Source organism: Aedes aegypti, chromosome 3, assembly GCF_002204515.2.
Source record: "Aedes aegypti strain LVP_AGWG chromosome 3, AaegL5.0 Primary Assembly, whole genome shotgun sequence".
NCBI lineage: Eukaryota > Metazoa > Arthropoda > Insecta > Diptera > Culicidae > Aedes > Aedes aegypti.
The window spans coordinates 154,381,829-154,397,947 of NC_035109.1; the positions used below are offsets into that span (position 1 = coordinate 154,381,829).

A 16,119-nucleotide genomic window follows, 5' to 3' on the forward strand; every position below is an offset into this window, starting at 1 on the left:
AAGATACTTCAATACCCGGATTTCCAAAAAACTTTCATCATTACCACAGATGCATCGGATTTCGCATGCGGTGCGGTATTATCTCAATTACACGAAAACAATGATCTACCTGTTTCTTTCGCCAGTCGCGCGTTTACAAAAGGCGAAGCAAACAAGCACATCATTGAAAAAGTATTAGCAGCTATTCATTGGGCGATAATGCACTATCGACCATATTTATTAGGAAGACATTTTACTGTGCGTACTGACCACCGACCGTTGGTTTACCTGTTCGGTATGAAAAACCCATCATCAAAGTTAGTTCGAATGAGAACTGATCTCGAAGAATTTGACTTTGATATTGAGTTCGTACCAGGGAAAAGTAACGTCGTAGCAGACGCCTTATCTAGAATTAAACTAGACTCTAATGAGCTCAAGAAAACTTCCGGAAATAATATTTAATCCATAATACAGGAAAGCTGTATGAAAATTATTCAACAGTTGCTAAATGGTTGAGAAAGCGCCTACCGAAGATGTTACACAGCTACTGGTCGTATAACTGTCGAGATAGAGCAATGATCGGTATGAATAAAGCCTGTCCACGATAAATTTCGGACACTTTTTTTCAGTGTAGGTTTTGAATTACTTCACGGATTGCTGAAACGTTTCACTTATATGACAGCTGAAACTCTCCACTTTATTTCGTGGTACAACATGTTTACATTATCGTAACATTCACTGAAATGACGTCCAATCAAGTGGAAGTGCGCAAACGCATTTTGTTTGAACGGCAGCAAAATCCGAATTTATCGGTACGCGATCTTGCCAAAAAACTAAAGCTACCGAAAAGTACGGTATTTAGTGTTTGCAAATCATTTGACCAGCGCTTGACTGTGGATCGGAAGGTTGGAAGTGGAACAAATCGAAAAGTATGCTCCCGACAAATGGATAAGAAGGTGGTAACCATTATTGAGAAAAATCCCAATCTTTCTGTGCGAAATGTGGCTCGCAAAGTTGGGAAGTCAAAATCATGTCAACCAACCAATGTCAACTGTTTATTTTGTAGATATAACTCTTTTATTCTGAAATAAACAATTGTTTTTGTTGAATTATGAGTAACTTTTTTTTGCTGCCATTATTTGGGTGTCCGAAATTTAACGTGGACACGCTTTAAGAGCTGCGAACACAAAAATTGGGGCTTAAAAATAGCTGAGTAGATGGAATAGATTCGCCAGATTTGTTGGTAAAAGGATCACATAGAAGCTTCCGTTCGTATGTACAGCGCCTTTATCCAGCATCAAGCCGTATAAAGAGGGCTTAGAGAATGTTTACATTTGTAATGAAATGGGACAGGTTATGACCACAGATTGCGAAAAACCCTTCGTGTTGTGAGTGTAAGAATGCCATCCGAAATCATGCCCAACAACAAACATATTTTGTTTGTCCCAAAGGTGGGATAGGTCAATTATATTTTGTAAATTTAAATGGTGACGATGTTGTAACGGGTACACATAATTTCCAATCCACCTCTTCACCAACGGAAAATCGCCGAAGTGTACCTACTTCAGGAAACATGTCTGCTTCCGCTTTTGAGTTCCTATCTGATCGTTCGCAACGAATATTTCAAATTTAAGCAATGTCCAAATCCTGAACTCTGCCTGAAGCAGTCTGAATTGTAAGTAATCTAAGTATTAGATACATTTGCATTGATATGTGAAGCTTTTGCCTTTGTTGAATATGTTATTACAATAGGACAGATTTCGGTGAAGTATGAGAGGTATGAACAAAATAAATTATGTACTAAAATTAGCTTTATCCTCTTTTGCAAAGGAGCGTTTTTTCCCTTATCACTTCATATTGTTGGGTGTTTGTCGTCCGAACCGTGCCTATTGCCAAATGCCCGCGTAGTTACCTATGAGCGTTGCCGGAAGTGGCCCTCCGGCGGTGAACAGTCTGGTGCCGCTGCTATCGTAACAGTGCGTGTAGATAGCCGGAACGTATTTGATTTGCTGGAAGTTGTCCATCTCTTCCTCGGGAAATTGTGCCTGGAAGAAGCGAATCAAACATTAGTGTCTACCATGGTGGGTCTCCAATTCGGCCGTTGAACGGTTCACACAGTGTATATACTCACTACATAGCCTCGGCTGGCCTTCAACACTACCGTGCGGGAGGCACTGGTTTGCGATTCGAGATACTTTCCAGCGCGGATGTCGTAGAACATCAACATCCCCAGACCGGTTCCTATTGTGAGAATGTTACCCTGGAAACTGGCCGAGCGAATACCGCATCCACTGTATCGAGATGCGATCTTTTTCACTGCCTGCGAATGAAATAGAACCAATTTCAGCTCTAGAAGTACAGTTCTTCAGACAATAAAGCAACCTGCAGTGTCCTCGGGTCAAGTAGTAAGGTATACGAGCGACAACCTACTGCATACAGACCGTTCGGTTGGCATGCGATGCACACATTCTCCTGACAGTTCGGCAGCTTCCGGGATAGCTTCTGCGAGAACGTTTCCGCGTTGAACAGGTGCATATACCCGTTGAGCGAAAGTAGCGCTATTTCCCGGTACTCTTTGTGGAAACAGAGTGCCCGAATCTTCTGAGCACCCCGACAGTCCTTTATTGCCACCGGGGTGATTCGAGCATACGTCGGAACGGCTTCTTGCTCTTCGCCTTCCTTGTTGACTACGGGGAACTCCATGTTGTCTTCGTTGATACGCCACAGGGCAACTTTGGTATCGCGAGACCCGGACACCAAAAACTGATCGTCCAACCAGCACATATCGAACACCCAATCTCGGTGGCCATTCTCTCCGATGCAAAGGGGATCCAGCGTCGGCAGTCTATAGATGGCAATGTCCGCCGAGTGTCGAGCTCCCGTCGCCAGTAAGCTATGGCTCGGATTAATCTGGCATGCATGAATGCCAGACTGGGTATCTGGACTGGCGCCTCGACTATTTGGCAATGTGGGGATTGCATCCACCTTTCGGGTGTTCACGTCGTACACCATCAGCTTGTTGCATTTTGTACCAAATACCACCTATGAGAAGATTAGACATGAAGATATTAGATATGTACGTAGTTATTCGGTCAAATAAACCCTTAACCCTTATTATTACTAATACAGGACTGAGTGAAAGCAAAAAAAAACTCACTGTTCACCGAATACTAAACGAAATTTTAATAATGTTTTGCCAGTGTAGGTATTCGTACACATATCTAGTTTCTAAAAGTGGCTAGAGGTACTCTGAAATGTTCATGAAGCCGGAGTTATTCTGGTGGCTTACTAGGTCAGGTCGAGTATGAATGGCTTTTTTATATGCTGTGCTTTTGTGTCCTTTTTACACGGGGGAAATCTGCAAACATACGCATGAGAAGGTAACTCAGGGAGTGTGGGGATTCCGCAACAACGACGACCCACTAAAACCAGCCTTGTACTTGAGCAATTCTCGCTGAATTAAAAAAATTGAATGGTTCGACACTACAAGTGTAGACTTGCGAAAGGTTCACTTTATTCAACAAACTTTGAAAGGTTCGTCACCTCAAGTGTCGTCATAATTTTTCTCTACATAGATATTGTTCATATCAAATGAAAATATTATATTTACATAAAAGCATGTTTATATCTCACAAATAATTATTTATCATGGTCTAATCGCTTATCAAAGTGAATCCTGTGACCCAACGATCCTCCCCATTAACAAACATCCCTCCCAGTAACCTTTATGGAATGCAGAGGCAAACACGGTCTCCAAATAGCAAAGGTTACACACTAACATTCCTTCCCCCCATCCCATCTGACTGCAAGGACGTGGCCGGCGCCGTTATTGACCATGTATAAATAGAGGCACTGAATTATGCACACTGAAGAAGATTATGGCCGATCCCAGCCGATCTTCTAGTTGATTCGGTGTGCATTTTCACTGACTTCGGTCAATCACGGAATAGCAACCATTGATATGTGTAGTCAGTCTAAGCTAAGCTAAGCTAAATGTCACTCAAATTTCGGGGCCGATTACACGCCTGGGCCATGTGAGAATTTTTCGATGGATGCTGCTCTGTTTTGTTGGTGCGCTGGACTCTATTTTTCTGCTCGTCATGCTCTACGGGCGGACCGGTTGGATGCCGAGGTAGGTCTTGCGATTCCGGTTGAGAGGTAACTTCCCCGCAAGCGTCCCGACGACCCAAAGCCGACGATTCGTCGTGATCGATACTACTCGGCTTAGTTCCCGAGGTGAAGCTAGCCTACTCCGATGAAGAGTACCTCGACGAAGGAATATCTCCCGAAACCGGTAACGTTATGCGTTGTTTATACACCGTTGTTGACTGGTAGAGTGCCGAAGTCGGCCCAGAGATTCCGGTTGGAGGATGGCTTCCGATTCACTGGCGACGACTTATTACCGATACTACGTTACGCTCGTTCTACTCGGTCTGGCTCCGACGGAGGATCTAGCCTACTCCGATCGCGCCCGATGGTCTCCTCTCATCAACAGACTGACTTATCGAGTGCCGAGGATAGTCCGACAATTCCGGTGGGAGCTTGGCTCCCGGTTCATCAGCGCCCCGACGTCCCGACGTCAAGCGCTGCTCTCTGCGTTTCGTTTTGCTGCTCCTCTCGCCAGTTGCGATGTAAGCCAGACATTATTTACACCACCATGTTGGTCATCATATTCCAAAGATCGAGATCGCTTATCATTCCGTGGACAACACCTTCTACGCTGAAGTACTCACCAAAAGCAGTCGCCACCGTGTTTCGTTCTATGTTGAACCTCGGGCAGTCGAAGACAACATGTTCTGGCGTTTCTTCAATCTCCATACACTCAGGACAGAATGGTGAAGACGCATGGCCGAATCGATGCAGATACTGCTTAAAGCAGCCGTGACCTGACAAGAACTGTGTCTGGTGGAAGTTCACTTCTCCGTGCTCCCTGTTCACCCAGGCCGATAGGTTCGGGATGAACCTGTTGGTCCACCTGCCTTTCTCGGAGGCATCCCATTCTTGCTGCCACTTAGCCAGCGAACGAATTCTTGCCAACTTCCTCGCCTGCCTAGTTACTCTTCGCTGATAGCAGTCGATGTCTTCGGACAGAATGAGGCAGATCGGGATCATCCCAGCGATTACGCATGCCGCCTCCGACGATATAGTCATGTACGCGCTCACCACTCGCATGGTGATGAGTCGGAACGTGCTGTTTAACTTATCCCGATTCCGCTTGGTCTGTAGCGCCGCGCCCCAGGCTGGCGCACCGTATCTTAGTAGCGATGTTGATACGACAGCCAGAAGACACCTCTTACTGCTTCTAGGACCACCTATGTTGGGCATAAGTCTTGTGAGCGCATTGTTCGCCTTCGCCGCCTTCTCGCATGCATAATCGACATGACTATTGAAGTTCAGTCGATCGTCTAGCATTACGCCCAGGTGTTTCAACTTTCGCTGTGATGCTATGGCACGGCCCCCACAGTTATCTCACCGTGCATGACTGCTTTGCAGTTGTTAACTAGTAGCACCTCCGTTTTGTGGTGGGCTATCTTCAGCTTGACTCCCTCCATCCAATCTTCGACTAGACCAATTGCCTCCGTTGCCAGCATTTCTACTTCCTCCAACGTCTCTCCTATTATCGGTAGGACGACGTCATCGACAATCTCGACCCCCTTAGGTAGCTCCAGCGATAGGACCCCGTCGTACATCGCATTCCATAGCGTTGGTCCCAGTATGGAACCTTGTGGGACTCCAGCCGTTATTCTTAACTCCTTCGGGCCGGCGTTCTAAGTCGGGAACCCGAATTTTGTTCAGCGCAGCGGCGATGGCCTCCCAGCTGGCGCTGTTGAACGCGTTCTTCACATCTATCATGACCACAGCACAGAAACGATTTCGTCTACGCTTTTGTTTCAATTCTTTCTCGGCCCTCTCGAGCACTGTCCGAATTGCGACCACCGTCGACCTTCCTTTCCGGAATCCAAACTGCCTTTCTGATAGCCCGTTCTTGCTCTCTGTGCATTTCATCATCCTGCTGAGGATAACCCGTTCCAAGAGTTTACCGAGTGTATCCAGTACCATATCTGGATACGCAAGGACCGCTGCTTTGAGTACCACGTTGGTGATTTCGTCCGGACCCGGGGCTTTCACAGCTGCTATAAGCTCCTCGTCGGAGATCTGACGAGCTTCGGCATTTCCTACCTCTTCATTGCCATATGGTAGGGCTGGCCAGCCCTTTGAAGCAGTTGGACTTGCTCAGCTTAATCTCTCGTTTGAAAGCCGTTCTGGCTTGCTGAAACACAATTCTTCGCTCTTCTCGGACTTCCCTGTGCTTCGCTCTCTGATATCGTTTTCTCGCTTTAAGACAAGCGGCGTCAAGAGTGCAGAGTGCCTCGTGCCACCAGTATACGGGACGCTGGTTGTTTGATAGCCTCCGTTTTCTTGACATTGTTATGTCACACGCCCGGACCATCGCCCTTGTCAGCTCCACCGCATCGAGATCCGGGATATCGCTGTCTGCACGAAGTGCTTCGACGAAAAGGTCCTTGTCGAAGGCCTTCGTCTTCCACTGCTGTACGATAGATGTGGTTCTCGGCGTTGGTCGGGTCAGGTCAGGTGTAAAAGTGTGTTTGTGTAAGTGTTATTTTGTGCCCCTGTAGGTAGGCAAATTTCGAGACACAGAGAATATCCGGAAACGGCTATAATGCGATCACTATATCATGAAATTTCAACATAAACGCATCAGTGTAAGCGTTTTGAGAAATGATTGAATTGGATATCCAAGAGTGGTTCAAAAAAGATCAAATTCTGGGTGTCCTTCCAAAATTTGAGCTCATTTGGATGAAAACTGAGACTGCACAATAGACTGATGCAAATTTAAAAGTTTTTGCTCCCCTATGCTTAAACGATGTCAATTATGATGAAAATCATTCTCCCAAAATTTGAAGTGATTCGGAAGAAATTTGACTGTGCACACGCCATTTGAAGTTTATATGGAGATTACTATGAAAAATGCCAATCTTTTGTGTTCAGCCCTCTATCCCTTCGTCATAACATTTTATGTCAAAGTGAACACACTCATCTAATGTGAAAACTTCCCAGCTACAACTTTGCCGAAGACCACATTTTGATGGAACGTAAGGATAATTTGTTATTATTGATAACAAAGTCTATATCATGCTGAGATGATCATTCAATTACTTTCAGAGCAACACTGCTTTTTTGCTGTAGAACATAGTAGCCTGGATTACTTTGATCTATTCTTCCCGCCAGGAGTACCACTGTTGCCTGCAGAACAGTTGGTGAAGCATGCTACATGCAAACCAAGTTTACGATGATGAATAACAATTTATCCTGACGTCCAATCAAAAAGTGGTCTTCGGCAAAGTTGTAGCTGGGAAATTTTCAAATAGGATGAGTGTGTTCACTTTTCCATAAAATGTTATGACGAAAAGATAGAGGACTGAACACAGAAGATTGGCGTTTTCCATAGTAATCTCCATATAAACTTCAAATGGCGTGTGCACAGTCAAATTTCTTGCGAATCACTTCAAACTTTGGAAGGATGCTATTTACCATAATGAAAATCGTTTAAGCATAGGGGAGCAAAAATTTCATAATTTGCATCACTCTACTGCACAAGCCCTTTAAAGTTTGTATGGGAATTACTATGGAAAAAGCAAGAAATTCATTCAATCGGTCATAGTGTTTGCCCGTGTGCTCTTGAAGATTAGAGCTATGTTGGTACTGCGAGATACATTCATCAGCTACAACTTTGCCGAAGACCGTTTACAAATCAGATGTCTGATGTCTCAGTAATTAGTTATTGATTTATATCCAGTCACAAATTCTTCAACAGTGCTCATTTAACTTCTGAACAGGCAACATTTGTTGCATCTGGCGCGAAAGATAGCCCGTATAAATCATGGCTACTATGTTTCACTGTTAAATGAGTTAAAAGCCTGTTCACAAGTTAAATGCGCACAGCTGAAGAATTTGTGACTGAATATAAATCAATAACTAATTTCTGAGGCGTCTGATTTGAAAACGGACTTCGGCAGAGTTGTAGCTGATGAATGTATCTCACATTATCAACGTAGCTCTAATCCCCAAGAGCACATGGGCAAACACTATGACCGATTGAATAAATTGATTGCTTTTCTCATAGTAATTCCCATATAAACTTTAAAGGGCTTGTGCACGTTGTCCCTCGGTGGTAATAAATTAGAAGTTCGAAGTGATTCGTTTGTTCATTTGTATCCCCGTCGTCCGTCATCGTAAAATCACACAACGTAGGGAAAGACATCCTGGCCGCAACAGGAGGGAATGTTAGTATGATATCCTAGAGTGGTTCAAAAAATCGTTTTTGCTCCACACCACTCATCCGATTCTAGATCAAATTCTGAGTGTCCTCCCAAAATTTGAGCTCATTCGGATGAAAATTGAGGCTGCACAAGCCATTTAAAGTTTATATGGGAATTACTATTAGAAAAGCAAGCAATTCATTCAATCGGTCATAGTATTTGCCCATGTGCTCTTGGGGATTTGTACTACGTTGATACTGTCAGACACATTCATCAGCTACAACTTTGCCGAAGACCGTTTTCGAATCGGACGCCTCAGTAATTAGTTATTGATTTATAACCAGTCACAAATTCTTCAGCAGTGCTCATTTAACTTCTGAACAGGCAACATTGCTGCACCTGGAGCGAAAGATAGCACGCACCAATCATGGCTACTATGTTTAACTGCATATATCCAGTGATGCCTGCAGAACAGTCCAATAATTATAGCCAAAATTTTACAACTCATTCAAAAATCAATAACTAATTACTGAGGCGTCCGATTTAAAACCGGTCTTCGGCAAAGTTGTAGCTGATTATTGTATCGCACAGTATCAACGTAGTTCTAATCCCCAAGAGCACATGGGCAAACACTATGATCGAATGAATGAATTGCTTGCTTTTCCCATAGTAGTTCCCATATAAGCTTCAAATGCCTTGTGCACTCTCAGTTTTCATCCGAATGAGCTCAAATTTTGGGAGGACACTCAGAATTTGATCTATCATCGAATGAGCGGTGTGGAGCAAAAACAATTTTTTGAACCACTCTAATGATATCCATTGTTACTAGAGACCGAGATCACCTCTACATCTCTATGGTTGTCATGGGAAGGAGTTTTTTTAGTGGGGAGAGATCATAGCTGCATTACATAAGCATAAAACGTGCTCACCAAATTGCTCATCCATCCTTGATAGAGCGGAAATCTTCTCACGAACGAAATACGGTGGTGAAGCACTGGCAAGAGCGCTGCCCTGGGTTATTTCCAAGATTTAGGAGGAGGAAGTATTGCCGGAGGAGTGGATGGAAGGTGTCGTGTGTCCCATCTACAAAAAGGACGACAAGTTGAATTGCGCCAATTATCGTGCGATCACAATTTTGAGCGCCGCCTACAAGGTACTCTCCCAAATTCTATGCCGCCGTCTATCACCAATTGCTAGAGAATTCGTTGGACAATATCAGGCAGGATTTATGGGCGAACGAGCAACAACGGACCAGATATTCGCCATCCGCCAGGTGTTGCAGAAATGCCGCGAATACAATTGTAAAATCCAGTCGGCGGGACGGAATGGCCACAGATTGAAGGCCACCGTCAGCACTCACCTGCTACAGCTGCTACAAATACTATTTGTAGGATTTTACCAGACAAACTCGAATGAAATGCTTCAAAGTAATTTTAACCAGTGCTGGAAAAGTTCGCATCACGAAGCAGCTCACGAGTGTATACCAACCCATAACAAACATCACAGACTCGGGATCTGGCTAGGTGTGAGTAAGCCCGCACCCGTCTGCTCGGGAGAACATGTCAAAAGAAGTAGCAACAAGCTCGCGAGCGTTTACTCGCGAGTAACCGAGCAAGGTGTGATTTATTATGGTTTTAACAGACAAATTAATTGTATAACCATCATATCGATAGTAAACTACTAGTTTGTAGTCAAAAGCCCTTGAAAACCATAAATCTCGGAGGGTAAGCAGCTTTTTTCCCAAAAGCACAATATGACTCTGAGCAGCTCCGAACACGTTCGCGAATCACATTTTGCTTCAGTTACTCGGGAATCGACAGATGCGAGTAAGCCAGCGCTCTGACGCTCGGGAGCGTTTGGTTTTGTTTTTGTTCCAGTTCAGATGAAGCGTTCGCCACTTTCCATCACTGATTTTAACTAATTTTATTTTACATTTAGGATAAGTTTTCTTCTCGCACGTCTTGATCGCTAGAATTTTTCGTTCAGTCTAATTTTTTTTTCAGCCGCAGCTTACTTAGATTTGTTATCCGGTTGCTATGGCGCCAACGATATCCGAGCAACATAATTAGTTGCTACCAGTGTTGGCAACAACAATGTACCCACACATCATTTATTCATCGATTTTAAAGCGGCCTATGATACAATCGATCGAGAACAGCTATGGCAGATTATGCACGAATACGGTTTCCCGGACAAACTGATAAGATTGATCAAGGCGACGATGGAGCGAGTGATGTGCGTAGTCCGAGTATCAGGGACACTCTCGAGTCCCTTCGAATCTCGCAGAGGGTTACGGCAAGGTGATGGCCTTTCGGTGGTAAATGACTGGACAATGCGTACCATTGGTACTTCGCGTACCTGCAGGTATAAAATAGACCCCATTTGTGGTCCTTAGCCTCTTGTCCAGTAACTCCTATCCCTACCTCCCCGTGGTGCCGCCTGGGATACGAGTAACCGTAGGGAAGATCGGGTAACCAACCCTGGTGGAACCTTGGTCGTATGCTGACAGGGAAGGGGGGCTCCTCTCTTCTGAGGGTGTAGCTTATCAGAGCGTCTGTTCTCCATGTTAGGGGCGGCTCAAAACAGCGTCTGTTCTCCATGTTAGGAGCGGCTGATCATCGTCCTAGTGCCAGCGTGGGACTCTAAACAGTGCTGTGCACGATGATCCTCCGGCGAGACAGGGGGTTGGTGCAGGCCTTACAAGCCAGCCGTAAAAATCATCAGTACAGGAAGCATACAATGTAAATTCGGACCGGAACAATCGGCATAGACCCAGGCATCGAAAACGGACTAACGATTGGAAACTCGGATCATGGAACTGTAAGTCTCTCAATTTCTTGGGAAGTACCCGCATTCTTTCCGAATTATTGAGGGTCCGCAAGTTCGACATCGTAGCGCTGCAGGAGGTTTGCTGGAAAGGGTCGACGGTACATACGTATAGGGATGGTTATACCATCTACCAGAGCTGCGGCAATAGACATGAGCTGGGCACAGCTTTTATCGTGATGGGCGAAATGCAGAGGCGCGTGATTGGGTGGTGGCCAATCGACAACAGAATGTGCAAGTTGAGGATCAAAGGCCGTTTCTTCAATATCAGCATAATCAACGTGCACAGCCCTCACCTAGCAAGTGACGATGACGATAAGGACGCTTTCTACGCGCAGCTGGAACGTGAATACGACGGCTGCCCAAGCCATGATGTCAAAATCGTTATCGGAGATCTCAACGCTCAGGTTGGCCAGGAGGAGGAATTTAGACCGATTATAGGGAAGTTCAGCGCTCACCAGCTTACGAACGAAAACGGCCTTAGACTGATTGATTTCGCCGCCTCCAAAAACATGGCCATACGTAGTACCTACTTCCAGCACAGCCTCCCGTATCGGTACACCTGGAGATCACCCCAACAGACTGAATCGCAAATCGACCACGTTTTGATTGATGGAAGGCACTTCTCGGACATTATCGACGTCAGAACCTATCGCGGCGTAAACATCGATTCGGACCACTACCTTGTGACGGTTAAAGTGCGCCAACGACTTTCCGTTGTGAACAACATTCGGTACCGACGCCCGCCCCGGTACAATCTGGAGCGACTCAAGCAACCCGAAGTCGCAACTGAATACGCGCAAAGCCTTGAGGCAGCGTTGCCGGAAGAGGGAGAGCTCACCGAAGCCCCTCTTGAGGACTGCTGGAGTAGTCTCAAAGCAGCCATAAACAACGCAGCGGAAGGTGCCATTGGGTTCGTGGAAGCAAATCGACGGAACGGTTGGTTCGACGAGGAGTGTCAGACGGTTTTGGACGAGAAGAATGCAGCGCGGGCGATGATGCTGCAGCAAGGCACCCGTCAAAACGTGGAACGATACAAACAGAAGCGAAGACAGCAAACCCATCTATTCCGGGATAAAAAGCGCCGCCTGGAAGAGTTGGAGTGCGAAGAGATGGATCAGTTGTATCGTTCTCAAGAAACACGTAAGTTCTACAAGAAACTAAATGCATCCCGCAAAGGCTTTGTGCCGCGAGCCGAAATGTGCCGGGATAAGGATGGTGGTATCTTGACGGACGAACGTGAGGTGATTGAAAGGTGGAAGCAGCACTACGATGAACACCTAAACGGCGCAGAGGAGGAAGATCAAGACAGCAGGAGGAATGGCTTCATCAGTACGGCGGATGAGGGAGACGTGCCAACTCCCACAATAGGTGAAGTTAAGGATGCTATCAAACAGCTCAAGAACAACAAAGCAGCTGGAAAGGATGGTATTGGAGCGGAACTTATTAAAATGGGCCCGGACAGGTTGGCCACTTGTCTGCACCGATTGATAGCCAGGATCTGGGATACAGAACAGCTACCGGAGGAGTGGAAGGAGGGAATAATATACCCAATATACAAAAAGGGTGACAAGTTAGAATGTGAGAACTATCGAGCGATCACCATTCTTAATGCAGCCTATAAAGTGCTTTCCCAGATCATCTTCCGCCGTCTATCGCCACTGGCAAGCAGATTTGTTGGAAGTTATCAAGCCGGATTTGTGGACGGGCGATCGACGACAGACCAAATCTTCATGTTGCGGCAGATCCTTCAAAAGTGTCGCGAATATCAAGTCCCTACGCATCACCTATTCATCGATTTCAAAGCGGCCTATGATACCATCGACCGCGAAGAGCTATGGAAGATTATGGACGAGAACGGTTTTCCCGGGAAACTGACTAGACTGATCAAAGCTACGATGGATAGTGTACAGTGCTGTGTGAAGATATCGGGTGCTTTATCGGACCCGTTTGAAACACGCAAAGGACTTCGACAAGGCGATGGTCTTTCCTGCCTCCTGTTCAATATTGCGCTAGAAGGTGTTATGAAACGGGCGGGCTTCAACATGCGGGGCACGATCTTCAATAAATCCAGCCAGTTCATTTGTTTCGCTGACGACGTGGACATTGTCGGAAGAACGTTCCAGGTGGTTGCTGAACAGTATACCAGGCTGAAACGTGAAGCAGATCGGGTTGGATTGAAGGTAAATACGTCGAAGACGAAATATCTGCTGGCTGGAGGAACCGAGCGCGATAGAGCTCGCATAGGCAGACGCGTGACGATCGACGGGGATGAGTTCGAGGTGGTGGACGAATTCGTCTATCTCGGATCATTGATAACGTCGGATAACAACTGCAGCAGAGAAATTCGAAGACGTATCATCGCCGGAAGTCGTGCTTACTATGGACTCCACAAGACCTTGCGGTCTGGTAAACTTCACTTCCGTACTAAGTGTACCATGTACAAGACGCTAATAAGACCGGTAGTCCTCTACGGGCATGAGACGTGGACAATGCTCGAAGAGGACCTGCAAGCGCTAGGAGTTTTTGAACGACGTGTGCTTAGGACGATCTTCGGCGGAGTATGTGAGAACGGCGTATGGAGGAGAAGAATGAACCACGAGCTTGCGCAACTCTACGGTGAACCCAGTATCACGAAAGTCGCCAAAGCTGGAAGGGTACGATGGGCGGGACACGTTGTGAGAATGCCGGACAACAATCCCGCAAAAATGGTGTTCAACTCAAATCCGGCCGGTACAAGACGAAGGGGAGCGCAACGAGCTAGGTGGTTTGACCAAGTGGAGCAGGATCTTGGAAGTGTGGGGCGATCGAGGAATTGGAGGTTAGCAGCCATGGACCGAGTTAGTTGGCGTAACATTGTGGCGCAGGTCATGTCTTGAAGGACGTAGCGCCAGCAAAAGTAAAGTAAAGTAAAGTGATGGCCTTTCGTGTTTACTGTTCAACATTGCTTTAGAGGGTGTGATAAGAAGAGCGGGGATAAAGTTTTTTTGCTCAAAATCAAAGCAATGTTCAAGAAATCTATCATTGCATTGCACTTGCTATCTGAAATGCGATGATAGATTTTCATAAGGATTAATTGCAATTTGAACGAAAAAACTGGTTTTTAATTTTTGATGATTGCTGATGATTGAATGATGGATTCTTGCGCCTTAATCAGCATGTGCATTTCACAAAAGCAGAATATCACTCCATCGACGCGAAAACCTTAACTCGATTGCGAAAAAACAAAACTACGGCGACGCGACGACGTGAAAAAACGATTTTTCTGGTGAATATGAAATGAAGCCAAAACTCAAACCCTCAAGAGCACAAATCTAGAGAACAAGGCAGCGTTTCAAACTGAAATCCTGGAACTGAAAACCACATGCGAGTACCATTCGATCAAGCCCTCAGTCCGATCCGCTTTCCGGCTCTCCAGACCTGTACTCCTGAAAATTTAAGGTCCGGATTCGATGTATCTTTATTTTCTCTTTGGACTTTAACAAACATTGTCCAGCAGAACGCGTGCAGAATAAACCGTTCCATTTCCGATTTTATCAAAAACTGCACCAGCCGAATCTAAGAATTCGCAGAGACGATAGAAACGTGACAGATAAATTTTCAACACACCGGTCTCGCGCGCTGGCTACTGCGATCTTTCCAGAAGATAAAATATCTGATTATTATAATAAACATTTTGCCATTTTCTTAAAAATCATTCAATCAACAAAATACAGCCATCAAGTATCTAAAATAATCGTTACCTAAGAAATATAATCCCAGGCTCAGGAAGAAATAGTAAATGGAGTTTTGCACAGAATTTCAATTCAGAATTCGGTGGGTGTCAATCTAAATATTATACACACACCTTATGCATTTTAAATAAAAGATATTGTGATTTCAAGAACTCCTATGTTACTCATTTGCCCCTCGTTGCTTAACAAATAAAAAGTTGTTTAGACATAAAATTGTATGACGCATAATCTTCTTCCTCGATTAAACCAATGCTCACCTGCCGATTACTAAGCCACTGCGAACAGAACACCTTATTGATGTTCCCGAGCGCGATCGGTGTCTCCTTGAACATATCGTGCGTCAGAATGTGCCTGCTGGCGTAGGCCGAATCAACACTGCGCACTTCCCGCAGATCCGACTCCCGACTGCGGACATAGTCCACAAAGTTGTACGACGTGCTCAGGACCTGGTGCTGCTGGGCCGGGGTTTCCTCCTCGCTGTCGCTGTCCTCGTACGTCACAAAATCGTCCGGCTTGTCCGGTTTCCGTCTCCGTTCTTGCCGCAGCATCCGGGCCCTTTGCCTTCGGTCCTCCAGTCGGGAGGGAATGTAGCAGTTCGGATAGATTCCCGCTGCGGGCCGTTTCACCGTTTTGGACATTTCGCTATTCTAAATTGCTAGCAGCTCGAAGACACGGAACTCGGAATTCGCGGTGGTGCTCAGCCACCGAAAAGAGGGAGCCTCCTCCACAACACAAAACTCTGCTGCTGCTGCCTTTTTGTCGTCGCACTTTTCCGTCGATATCAGAACATTTTTCGTCACTCGCTCCCGACTCAATGCGCACAACTTTTCATCCGCCAACGAGTCAAACCACAAACAAAGCCCGAATCACGGATTTTATCAAATTTTGCCGATTTTTTCCTCGGATAAAACTATATTTATGGGAGAAAGTTTACGATTACTGAAAAATAATATACTCAAATCGGGAAATGTCTACTTGACAATGACAACAGTAACTGGATGGCTTGGAAGACTTCTGTGAATTCGACACCCATTTTTCATTACCCTTTTGGATTTTCCGTGCGCAAACTGATTGAATTTACCACCCACAGTTTTTGTACCGAAAGTGGAGTGACTTTGTACCGCGTATTTGGCCAATTAGGCATTTCACGGCGGAATTCTCTCTTTCGCTCTTCAGCAAAACTTGAAAACAATGGTGCCAGTACCTGTTAACTTTGACAGGTATTGGCACCGTTGTTTTCTGATTTCCCGGAGGAGGGAAAGAGAGCGATTTTCTGATGACGTCACCGTGCAAAGCGC

At 45.6% G+C, this 16,119-nt stretch overlaps 1 protein-coding gene across 1 annotated transcript; it reads right to left on the bottom strand.

The window, feature by feature from the left end:
• Window positions 1–1,413: 1,413 nt before the first annotated feature.
• On the bottom strand, window positions 1,414–15,813 carry LOC5564171 (DDB1- and CUL4-associated factor 12). Its single transcript, XM_001648463.2, has 4 exons — window positions 15,079–15,813; window positions 2,362–3,021; window positions 2,111–2,299; window positions 1,414–2,024 (listed from the first exon to the last, which is right to left on the bottom strand). The coding sequence occupies exons 1-4, from the start codon at window positions 15,457–15,459 to the stop codon at window positions 1,866–1,868; spliced, it is 1,389 nt and encodes a 462-aa protein (XP_001648513.1). The 5' UTR covers window positions 15,460–15,813; the 3' UTR covers window positions 1,414–1,865.
• Window positions 15,814–16,119: the final 306 nt, after the last annotated feature.